Source organism: Magallana gigas, chromosome 3, assembly GCF_963853765.1.
Source record: "Magallana gigas chromosome 3, xbMagGiga1.1, whole genome shotgun sequence".
Taxonomy (NCBI): domain Eukaryota; kingdom Metazoa; phylum Mollusca; class Bivalvia; order Ostreida; family Ostreidae; genus Magallana; species Magallana gigas.
This window is the reverse complement of record NC_088855.1, coordinates 44894406-44906970: the sequence shown is the minus strand read 5'-3', so window position 1 is coordinate 44906970 and position 12565 is coordinate 44894406. Positions and strand designations below refer to the sequence as shown.

Sequence of the window (12565 nt, the reverse complement as noted above, 5' to 3'; positions counted from 1 at the left end):
ACTTGTCATGGAGGCTCATATATGCATCTAATTAATTAGATTTCATACTGGAGTAGAAAAATTATAAATTTGTAATGACGACCACATTTCAAAAAGAACTGTGAAACCTATAATGTTGGTGAAAAACTAAAAGATCTGGTCTTCAAAATCATGAATTCAGTTTTCCTTTCAGGTGTGTGGGAGTAAAGAAGAAATTTTTTAACGTTATATGCATTAACATCTATACATCCATTTTGGCTCTGCCCTAGAGTCAAAACCCATACCCCAGGGGACATGAAAATTAAAATTTCAGTAGAGGACTTCCTGGTAAATATAATTATGTGTCAGTTTTTTATACAGATGTGTGAGAATAGAGAAGAAGAGTTTTAAACATTATATGCATTAACACTATATTGCCATATTACCCCCCCCCCCTCATGTCCTGAACCCCTGACCCAGGGGCCATGAATTTCACAATTTAGGTAAAGGAGATTGTGGATATTATAACCATGTATTCAGTTTTTTGCCCACATGTGTGGGAGTAGAGAAGAAGATTTTTTAAGTTTTAAATTTTTTTAACTATATTGGCCCCATCCTAGAGCCTGAACACCTAACGAAGGGGTCATGAATTTCACAATTTTGGTAGAGGGCCTCATGGACATCATAACCATGCATTAAGTTTTTAACAAAAATATTTGGGAGTAGAGAAGAAGATTTTCTAAGATTTAATACATTTTTACTATTTGGCCATATTGGCCCCACCCTAGAGCCTGAACCCCTGACCCAGGGGCCATGAATTTCACAATTAAGGTAGAGGGCCTTATGGACATCATAATCATGCATTTAGTTTTTAACAAATATATATGAATGAAGAGAAAAAGATTTTCTAAGATTTAATACATTTTTATTATTTGGCCATATTGGCCCCACCCTAGAGCCTGAACACCTAACGAAGGGGTCATGAATTTCACAATTTTGGTAGAGGGCTTCATGGACATCATAATCATGCATTTGTTTTTTAACAAATATATATGGTAGTAGAGAAAAAGATTTTCTAAGATTTAATACATTTTTACTATATGGCCATATTACCCCCACCCTAGAGCCAGAACCCCTGACCCAGGGGCCATAAATTTCACAATTTTGGTAGAGGGCCTCATGGACATTATAACCATGCAACCAGTTTTTTCCTCACATGCGTGGGAGTAGAGAAGAAGATTTTTGAAAATTTGGCTTTTTTTCACATTTGGCCCCGCCCGTGGCACCCCAGGGGTGGTAGAGCCATAAATTTCACAATTTAGATTCTTCTTACCATAGAGATGCCTCACACAAAAAATGGTAACGATTGGCTTGGTAGTTTTCAAGAATAAGTTAAAAATGTAAAATTGTTAACGCACGACGACGGACGAAGACCAATTGCAATAGGTCACCTGAGTGACTCAGGTCACCTAAAAAGCTTTAACTTAGCTATTTAGCTTTTCAATTACTGGTCCCTTTGTTTTGTACTTTGAGATATAAACCAACAGCCGTACTTTTTTCGAATTATTCAGATAATTTGAAAATTGTTTGCACATTAGAATTTATACCTAATTTATAGCCATGAAGCCAAATACTACTTAGACCATTTGAAATAAAATATGGAGTCTCGGCTATTTCGAATTATTAGTTTTGCTGAATTTTTTTTTTACCTTTTAGTTCCGAAATTATAAAACCAACTTTTTAACCTTCTCTGATCAATTGTACCCCATCACATAACTAAAGGTCTACGTATTTAACACCACAGAAAGATCATTTTCTTTATTTTTTACCATTAATCTTTCTTTATTATTTTTTTCATTACACTTTCTTTTTAATGAAAATGAACTTTGGCAAATTATTTTTTGTAAAATGCCAGCCAGACTTGATAGGAATCTTCTACATGTAATGTTTGTTGTCTTTTTAATTAACAGGTTCAAACTTAAACCCTGCAGTGGACAACACATTCTGGGCCCACGTTCGAAAATGCGTCCATCATCAATTTATTTCGTCGATTCTGTGTTTCAAAAATTGAGTGGTCTCTTGTGACTTCACAAAATCGGAAAATGATGAACAATAATTACGATGTCGTTTTTTTAACTTGCAACTTTGGTCTTTTTTTTCTTATAGTAAATGCTCAAAATAATTTTGTTCAATACTTTTAATGGTACAAAGTTGATATTTATTAGGAACAGACAACTTCTGTAAACATCCGCCTCCGATGACATTTAAGGTTCAGTTTTCGAAACAGGTTTCATATGGCATCGACAAAAGTGTTCTACTCTGTATTTGAATACCTGTCGATCACAGTCAGAATGTCAAAACATATCTGTTCGGTTTGGATTTGCTGTATCTGTCCATGGTTTATACGAATGTCTAAAACTAACGGATCCATGCGTAGTTTGTAAAATTGCTAAGTAGAAAATATAAATAAACATTTCCTCATTTTTGGAATGAATCAATTGTACCAATCATCATTCGTGATTATCCAAATATATAGCAAAATTTGGTGCATTTTAATATTTTGAGATGGCCCCAACTAAAAACCAGACGGTAGAATTTTGTGTTTTTTACATATAAGGTAGGAAATATATTACTAATCATATATAACAATTTGAGAAAAAAGGCTATTGTAGTATTTTTAAAACTGCTTTGATGTGCGGAAAATGACAGTTTTCTATATATTCCTATAGTAAATGTACATCTATTTTGAGATGGTCCCTAAAAAGAACCAGACGGTCGATTTTCATTATCCTTCGCAAATAAACTAGAGTTGGTTTAAATTACATATGGTTAAAAAATAAAGAGTTATGCTATTGTAGTTTTTCCGCAAAAAAACCCCAAATCGGTCTCCTTAATTTGTAGCCAAAACAAAACTGATGTGTTGAAGAAACAAAAAAGTTTCGGTTGTTTTACTTGATAAAAGTAATCTACATAGTAAAATTTAGACGACAATCGGTATGACTGAGCAATAGTACTAACTGACATCCACAAAAAACTGTTCAACACATTGAAAAGTATACATTTGAAAGATAATTCTTTACGTCTGCAAAAAGAGTGAAAGGACATGTCTTCAATTTGTTTATTAATAAACAAAGGAGTTGCGGGAATATAAAGCCCGTACACTTTATCTTTAGGTGTATGTTAAGCAATGTTTGTGCCCACCTTATAATTGTAAAATACCTTTTCTCAATCTGTTATCATCAGTCGATCATTATTATTAGCTTTTGTTCTTTATTATGGGTTTTCTCCGCGTCGGACATAAGTTTGCCTTTAGTCGACTCGTTTTTATCTCCTGCATAAGTCCTCCTAAGTGTGCGTAAAGTTTGTTCATCTTTTCTTTAGGTTTCTGAATTTTATGTGTTCAATTTCAAAACGATACAGTAGATTTTTGTTGTTGTTGAAAAACACAGTCATGGTAATTACCATGACTTTGATCATTATTTTTAATTATCGTACGATTCCTTTGTCCTTTTACAAAAGTGTATTTTCGTTCTTTGGTTTCTCAATTACGATGAATTTGCAAATTTGATTAATAAACATGATATCGTGGGACTGACCGAAACGAAAACTGACGACACCGACAAAATAAAGATACCCGGATTTGTCACATTTATGAAAAACAGGAAGAAACTAACGAAAACCCGCTCCGGTGGCATTATGCTAGTTGTTAAAGATGATTTTGTTAAATATGTAAACATCATAAATACAGATTGTAAATATGTTCTTTGGTTTAAGTTAAGCAAAGTTTTATTGAATACTAAAGATGATTTACTATGTGGTGTTATTTATATTCCACCGGAGGGCAGCAAATATTCCTCCATAGACTGTTTTTCTGATATTGAACAAGAGCTGTTGTCCATTAGAAATGATAAGGAATATATTTGTTTGTTTGGTGATTTTTAATGCTAGATTTGGTCATTTACCTGATTTTTATACACCCGATAATTATTTAATGCATGAACATAACTGTGAAGATATTTTTCTATCTGATATTGCTACTTGGTCTCTGGTTTTTGAAAAATGCAGTGTAGCATTAGAAACTGCACAAGACCATACTGTCAACAATTACGGTTACATGTTAATTGAACTCTGTAAAAACAATGATATGTATATAGTAAATGGTCGTATGTTTAATGATAAGAACATTGGTAGATTAACATGCAAAAACAGTAGTACCGTTGATTATGTCCTAGCTAGTACATATACACATGAATCTATCCGAGAGTTTGCTGTCCTCGATTTCTGTAATTTGTACTCTGATGTTCACAACTAAATTTCGTTTTCATTTTCTCATTGTAAAAACTTGTCAACAAACGAGTGTATAGGTGAAAAGCAACCAACTCTAAAATTATGGTCAACAGACAAAGCACAAGATTTCTGTAAGAATATTGATACTTCAGCGGTAGACGCTATTCAGTCAGACTTAGAAGAAATGTCTGTTTGTGTTAATAATGTATGTAAAACAAATGTTACTACTATAACTACAAAAATGTGTAATGTTTTTCACAAAGCAGCAAGCGATACATTCGGTAATTACAATATGGGATGCAACAAACTTTCAGGAAAAAAGTCGAATAATAAACCATTGTTCAACAATGAATGTAGAACAGCAAGGAAAAATTTTCATTTGGCAAAGAAAAATCATAATAACTGGAAGTATGAGGAAAAATTGAAGTTTTCTTAAGTCTCAAAGCAAAAAAAAAGCGGGTTATGGTCGAGTGTATAAAAAATTACAGAAAAAGCAAAAATAAAGAATGTGCGTACTACAAATACCAAAGAGTACTGGAAAATTTTAAATTCAACATGTAAAGACAAAAAGTGTGCTGTTGATATAAATGATTATTTTAATTTTATATAGGGTATTAGTGAAACTGAAGATGAGTCGCTTGCTGTAGAAAATGATGACTACTTTTTAAATGTCGCTTATGAAAATGTTAATGACTTTCTTAACTGTGAAATAGGTGACGGTGAAATATTGGCTGCGGTTAAAAAATAAAAAAAACAACGAAGCATCAGGTTTTGACAGAGTGTTGAACGAACATATTTGTTCTACTATTACTGTTTTTTTACCAGTGTACAAAAAATTATTTAATGTTATTTTTGATAGTGGTATTGTTCCAGACGAGTGGTTAATTGAATTGTAAAGCCTATTTATAAAAACAAAGGGGACCCTACGAAATCTGAATATTATCGTCCTTTAACTTTATTAAGTTGTCTTGGTAAACTTTTTACATCTATTTTAAGCACACAACTGGAAGCATATGCAAATGAGATTAATATAATAAGTGAAAGCCAAACTTGTTTCCGAAAAGGCTGTTCTACCCTAGATCATGTGTTAACTTTGCAGTTTTTATCAGAAACTCTTATGAAACAGAAAAAGAAATTATTTTGTGCCTTCATCGATTTTAAGCAAGCAATTGACACTATTTGGAGAAGTGGGTTATGGTACAAAATGTCAAAAATGGTATTAGTGGAAAATGTTATGTTTATATTAAAAATATGTACCAGGGTATTAAATCTCTTATTAGTATGAATGGTACCACATCTGATTTTATAAACTGTAATGTTGGAGTTCGCCAAGGCGAAAACCTATCACCATTTTTGTTTTCATTGTATATCAGTGATTGGAGAATTTTTATTAGACAAAAACATTGAAGGTCTCGAGTATTTCAGATGCTATAGAAAATGAATTATTTATGTATATGAAACTTTTTATCCTTTTTTATGCTGATGATACTGTAATTATGACTGAGACTGCCGAAGACCTCCAAAATGCACTGAATGAATTTTATCTATATTGTAGTCAATAGAAGTTACAAGTCAATACTGACAAAACAAAAATTTTGATTTTTTTCAAAAAGCCCTCTACCGAAAAATGTGTTTTATTACAATAAGGTTGCTATAGAAAATGTCAAAGATTTTAAATACCTGGGTATAATCTTTTCCAGAACAGGATCGTTTGCTAAATCTAAAAAAACATTTGTGTGAACAGGCACAGAAAGCAATGTACAGTGTTCTTAGAAAAATAAGACAATTTAATTTACCAGTCGATTGTCCGTTTCACTTATTTGATAAAATTGTAGTTCCAGTGTTATTGTATGGGTGCTAAATTTGGGGTTACGAAAATGTAGAAGTTATTGAACGTGTACATTTGAAATTTTTAAAATATGTTTTTAACTTAAAAAGTAGTACATCATCCTATATGGTTTACGGGGAAACAGGTCGTTTCCCTTTATGTATCAATGTATATACCAGAATGATTTCCTACTGGTCAAAGTTATTTACAAACTCTGAAAGCAAAATTGTTTCTGTTTTATACAAGTTTTTGGTCTTGCAATATCAAAGGGGAAATATGTTGGATTGCAGGTGTTAAAAATATTTCGGATATGTGTGGTTTTTCAAATATTTGGTATGAACAAAATAATGTAAATGTAAAGTGGATTTCTACAATTGTAAAACAAATGCTACAAGACCAATATATCCAAAAATGGTCTAGTGAAATTAATGACTCGTCAAAAGGGCAAATTTACAAGAATTTTAAGAAAAATTTTAATTATGAAAATTACATTTATATATTGCCACTTAAGCTCAGAAAGGTTTTTATGAAATTTAGAACCTCAAATCACTATGTCCCAGTGGAGACTGGGAGATGGTACAATACACCTTTAAACCAAAGAGTGTGTAAACTGTGTAATTCAGGTCAAATTTCTGACGAATTTCATTATATTCTTGAATGCAAAGAACTATTGACATTTTGACGTACTGTAAATATCTTGATGATAAATACTGGTCAGCGCTAAATACTATTAAGTTTTGTGAACTTATGTCTTGTTCTAATGCTACAACCCTGAAAACATTATGTTATTTTATTATCAAAATATACAGTTTGATATAATAGTCTGTCCTCCATTATTATACTTTTTCCTATCTCCATTGTATATATTGTATATTTATGCTTATTTACTATTTATCTACTACTTATCTATTCATTTATACAATGTACCTCTGACTTTTGAACTGTATATAATGATTGACCTCATGTACCATTCCATGGTGTGAGCGAATAAACTGAATTGAATTGAATTGGTTTTTATGTGCGCTGAAGATGTTACAAAATGATGAAATTTAAAGGGTGCAGGTCTGTTGCTCCCGGTATAAAAATATCGGATGGGATCTACGGTTTGTAACGTGATTAAAAGGTGCAAAGGCACACAAAAATTTGCGTAGATTTAAACTGATTAAAGTGATTTTCACGCAAATTCTGTGAAAAATAATTAGTACCATCAAATTTTTCATATCCCCCAAAAAGGAGGGTTGCTTTGAGGTGCACATCAAGAGTTGTATTTTCGACAAACTACAGTACTTCACTTTACGGAGTTCTTGATTTAAAAAGAATATCAGAGACAGGTAAAGATGTTTGAAGTAAAATGAACGAGGAATATTTTGGAATCAAATATTTGTACAGAATCAGAAACATTTATAATAATGATTATTGTTATAACAATAATGATAATTACAACAATAATGATAATTACAACAATAACATTAATAACAATGATAAACAACATATTATGCTAGAGCAATTTTTATTAGTATGTCTTTTTTTGTTATTGAAATTAGTATATTCGTCATTTTGAATTGATTTTATCTTAGGAAATCTTCTGACAGATCTGAAATCATTTTTCGGTAAAAGTTTTCTATATGTCTCTTGTTTGACGGTTTAGATATAATTATTCATCACTAATAATGGTAAATCACATTGCAACACAGCACTGTTACTGTTAGTTGAACGTAAATGGTCGCCAAACATTTCTTTATCCTATATATTGAATAAATTTTCCAGTTTTTTGGGCCATAAGAAATTTTTTAAAGATATGTATATAAGGTCAGATACCAGCAGTCAAAATAATACAACAGAACAACATAAAACCTTTTCACTCGAGCGTAGATCTAGAGTGCAAGATATTAGGAAGAGTTCTGACATCCCCTTCTAAAGATAATAAAAAATATGCATTGATACTACCACCTCACCCCCCAGACACTGGGGAATATGTAACCAATTTTATTATTTGGTAGAAACAGAGAATATAACACGTATAAATGAAAAAAAAGTTTGTCTTAAAATCAGAATCAGTGTAATCATATCAAATACATGAGAAGTTCGCTATAAAAAATTATATGTATATTTATAAATAGTTATTGCACCAAGTAAAAAGTTATATTTCATTTTATTTTTTAACACACACACAAATAATATAGGATTCTAACATGTTTATCGTTTCCACACATAACAACTACTTAATCATCTTATATGACTATTGAGGGTTTCGTGTTTCTATGTACGTAATAATGATTTCGGACACCTTTATTCAGCATACTCTTAAGATAACTTTAGTTTTCACTCTTAAGTTTGACTAAACGATAAAATAGATTTAAACAAAAAGCCTCGGTTGTCAGATAACGCAGTTTTTTATTTTTTGCCTACGAAGACAAAAATGATTCAATTTAGTAATCTTATATGTATTCATGTAAACAATCCACTCATAATCCATGTTTAAATCAGGTTTAAAGAGTTTAATTTTTTAATGTTTTTTTAATACATATTTAACATTATTGAAAAATCGAACCCTGATAATTTAAATTCCCCTCTATACTTATCAAAGTTACCGAAATGGAAAACAGGTGAAAAAATACAGGTGAAAAAGTTCATTTTTTCGTCTACATTGAAGACCCTAGAAGAGAGTTATGGATGGTGTGTATGATGACTATATGAATCGTTCAAATATGGACATCTAAAAGTAGACGTATATCAGTTATGTTTATTAATTAATAAAGCATTATTAAATGTTAAAATCCCATGCCTCTAATTAGTTTCTGAAGACTAAAGGGAGAAGGGAGAGAAGCGACCGAATCATTTCTTAATCGCAAAGATCATGATTAAACTTACTTAAAACATCACCCACTTTTTCATTGGACCATCAAAAGTTCTGCACCAATTTGCTCTATTTCTCTAAGGTGTTGATTCAACATTTGTGGTCGCTGGGAACTTGCAGAAATTCTAAACGCAGAATGCTTTGCAGTTGCTAGTTGAATGTAAAAAGTAGGTAGGTTATGCTAACTAATAAAGATTATAATCTATACACTTTATGATCTACATTTATACACAATTGATATCAATCAATATAAGGGCTTTGATGAGACCATAACCTTTATATCAAACGTTCAAATCAAATATTTAAACTACCCAATAGCCAGCATTTTATAAATAGTTAAGACGACATGCTTCTATACGTTCTTTTTAAATATCAATAGCATGGGAAAACCTCAAAAAGAGATTTTAACCCACTTTGTAACTAACAAAAAAAGCAATATCATACCATGTTTAAATACTGTTCAGATAGCTGAACATAATAGTTCTCTTGATGTGCAAGAACGAATGAGAAACAATGCTGATTTCTATTTTCTTCTTTGTGATTTTACAAACTACGCATGGATTTGTTAGTTTTGGACATTTGTTCAGACCCTGGACAGATACAACAAATCCAAACCGAACAAATCTGTTTTGTCCTTCTGACTGTGATAAAGAAGTGTTCATACACAGAGTAAAACGATGTTGTCGATGCCAAATGAAAACTGTCTGGGAACTGGAGCGTAAGGACGTTGAATTTCTCAATGTAGAGTATAGAAGGAGGCGCGGAACATCATTTATCGTTTCGATAGAACATTTCATGAACTACAAGTACCAGATATTGATTCATACATACGGATTCCTCAGCGAAATCCCTGGAAATGTTTGTGATTTTGCACAAAAATTGGTAAAACTTGACCTATCACAAAACGCAATTACATTTCTTGAAAATACCAGCTGCTTAAAAAATTTGGACACGCTCGTATTAGCGCAAAATAAAATAACACAGGTTAAAAACGAAACTTTTTCCGGCTTGTCGATGTTACGAGTGTTAGATTTGTCAAACAACGTCATAAAAGTGCTTGAACCGAACACCATGTCAGATACCTCGCTGTTTCTTCATAGTGCAAATTTCCGTCAAAACCAAATGCAGACCATAGACATAACCAACTTCGTCCTTGAAAAGCCATTCTGTAAAATCGATTACTCAGACAATAAAATGACCGATTTTACAAATGAAGTTTCTTTTCAAATTGATCCAAATAAAATTTATGGCGACGGAGGTTATGTCGATTTAGCTGACAACGAGTTTCAAACATGGCTTAATTTTACTGAGTTGGGCTTTTATGACCTTAATCTGTTTGGAAAGGTTCTTAAGTATTCTTTTGATTTTCGAGGAGCAAACTGGATCTGCGACTGTAAAATGCAACCATTTTTGGAGAAAGTGAAACCCTTTTTACCCACACTATGGAGAGATTTTTTCAATATAACGTGCAAAGAACCCCCCGAGCTTTCAGGGGTCTCTATTGCAGAAATGGCCATGAAAAACAAGTTGGATAACTTTATATGCAATATTTCAGTTTCCAGCGGATGTCCTCTTGGTTGTCATTGTTACGAACAGCCCAGCGAGAGGCGAACTGTGGTAAACTGTACAGGAGTAGGGTTAACAACAATGCCTTCCAAACTTCCTGCTTTCAGTAATATTGAGCTATTGATGAAGAACAATTTAATACAAGAATTAGGCGACCTGGAATATTTAACTCAACTTAAAAAAATAGAAATGAATAATAATCCGCTTCAGAGGATCTCATCGGGTTTGGCAAACCGAATAAAATTCAACGTTGATATAAGTTTAAATTGCACGAATCTCGAGAAAATTCCGAACACGTTTAAACTATTAGACCAACATCAAGTGAAATTAGGCATTTGCAACATAACCTGTGACTGCTCGTCCAAATGGGTAAAAGAATGGATTTCTGCAAAATATGATAATTCTAATCTCAATAAATTGTACTGTAAAGCATCTGGGGGGAATATTCCTATTATTTCATTTAACTTTGATGCACTGGATTGCGCGGTCGACCAGTTCCTAATCTACGTTGCTATCGGTCTAGCTTCGTTTTTAATTCTTCTGTCGGTTGGTACGTTAGTACTCTACCATTACCGGTATGAAGTAGTCCTTATTCTCAAAAACCCGACCATTGGCAGAGAAAATGCGGTCTCGTTGCATTACGATATCTATATCGTTGTAAATGAAAATAATAATGAGGCACTGTTATGGGCAAAGACGGTTTTAACCCATAAACTAAAAAGACTTGGGTATAATACATACTTTCCATGCAGGGATACCATTTTGGGAGACTTTAAAGAAGAACTGATCGTTCAAATGTTATCAAAGAGCAGAGATATTATTGTTCTTCTAACATCAGAATTCAAATCAGGTGAGGAAGATTTAAACACGCTTTATGCAAATTTGGAATTGCGACATGCTTGGAACAATTTCAAAACTAACTCTAATGAGCGAAACCTAATTGTCATCAATTTTGATCAATTGAGGGCAGGAGATTTTGACGTATCTCCCCTAAAGGCTTTTCTCCGTTTAAAGATGACCTTAGATTTTGCAGACAAAAGTCACAGACTTATGGAAGACTTGCTGGCAAGAATTGGGCCCCCGTCTCGTGTCAATAAAAGACCATTATACAAACAGACACACAGGGATCACACACAATTCATTGAGCTGTATTTTTGGTAAAAATGACTGCACTTTGGACTGAATTATAGTATTTCAAACGTTCGATATTTTAATAATCTGAATATTTTACATGATTTATCAAAATGTAAATGAAAAATGCAAAGAGGCAAGTGCATATTGAATACTATTTTGTATATATTATTATTTTAAAAATTAAAGATGTCCACATATTTTGTTTGGTTAAACATTTTATTAACTTTAATGTGACTTTCATAACTGGGTCTATGAATTCCCAATTAAATTTATTAGATTTGGGTTTTGCTATAAATTTTTTTATCAGTGTTGTATAATACGATTTCAAAAATATATGTATACAAAAATTACTATTACTTTTTAAAATAGTCAGTAGGTAACCACATGCCTATTAGCTACCCGAGCAGATCTAAAGAAGGCTTCTAACCTAAGCCTCCCTAGAAAACGATGTCAATGAATATTCCATGTTTATTTAGATCCAAAGTTAACTTTTAAAGTTTTATATTTCAAAGTCTTAATGGGCTCGATTTGTTGTGACACATGGGCAAGAAAGTTAATACATTAGGTACTAGTAATTCCCTGTCTGTCTGTCGCCCATTTTGTGTCACTCATGATTTATGAAGGTTTTGGGTTTTATGGTTCAAAATTGATTCGTAATGTTATCACAGACAAAGGCAGTTGAAAATGTAAATATATGAATATTGTATGTAAAGGCTTAGATTTCTACTTATGACTTCTTTTTTACATGTGCCTTATTAAAAATGATAATACCTGAAACATTTAGGAGAATAAATGAAGCATAACTTTTAGTTGATGTCCCTTGTTGTATTTCAAAGAGTCAGACACAGAAGCAATGTTACACTTAAAAGCGTCTTCAAATAACAATGAAAAAACTATCATTTTATGACTTACTAAAATTTTGACCAAAATCTGAT

The 12565-nt window shown here is 32.2% G+C and overlaps 1 protein-coding gene across 1 annotated transcript; it reads left to right on the top strand.

Annotated features, from left to right (window-relative positions):
• Positions 1–9392: 9392 nt before the first annotated feature.
• LOC117680712 (toll-like receptor 7) lies at positions 9393–12343 on the top strand. The gene has a single exon (XM_034443083.2). It carries the CDS (start codon positions 9444–9446, stop codon positions 11655–11657), a length of 2214 nt encoding a protein of 737 aa, XP_034298974.2. The 5' UTR covers positions 9393–9443; the 3' UTR covers positions 11658–12343.
• The last annotated feature ends 222 nt before the right edge of the window (positions 12344–12565 follow it).

What these genes read in the sequence shown, in the direction of transcription:
- LOC117680712 (XM_034443083.2), top strand. Translation starts at nt 9,444, where the DNA reads ATGCTGATTTCTATTTTCTTCTTTGTGATTTTACAAACTACGCATGGA.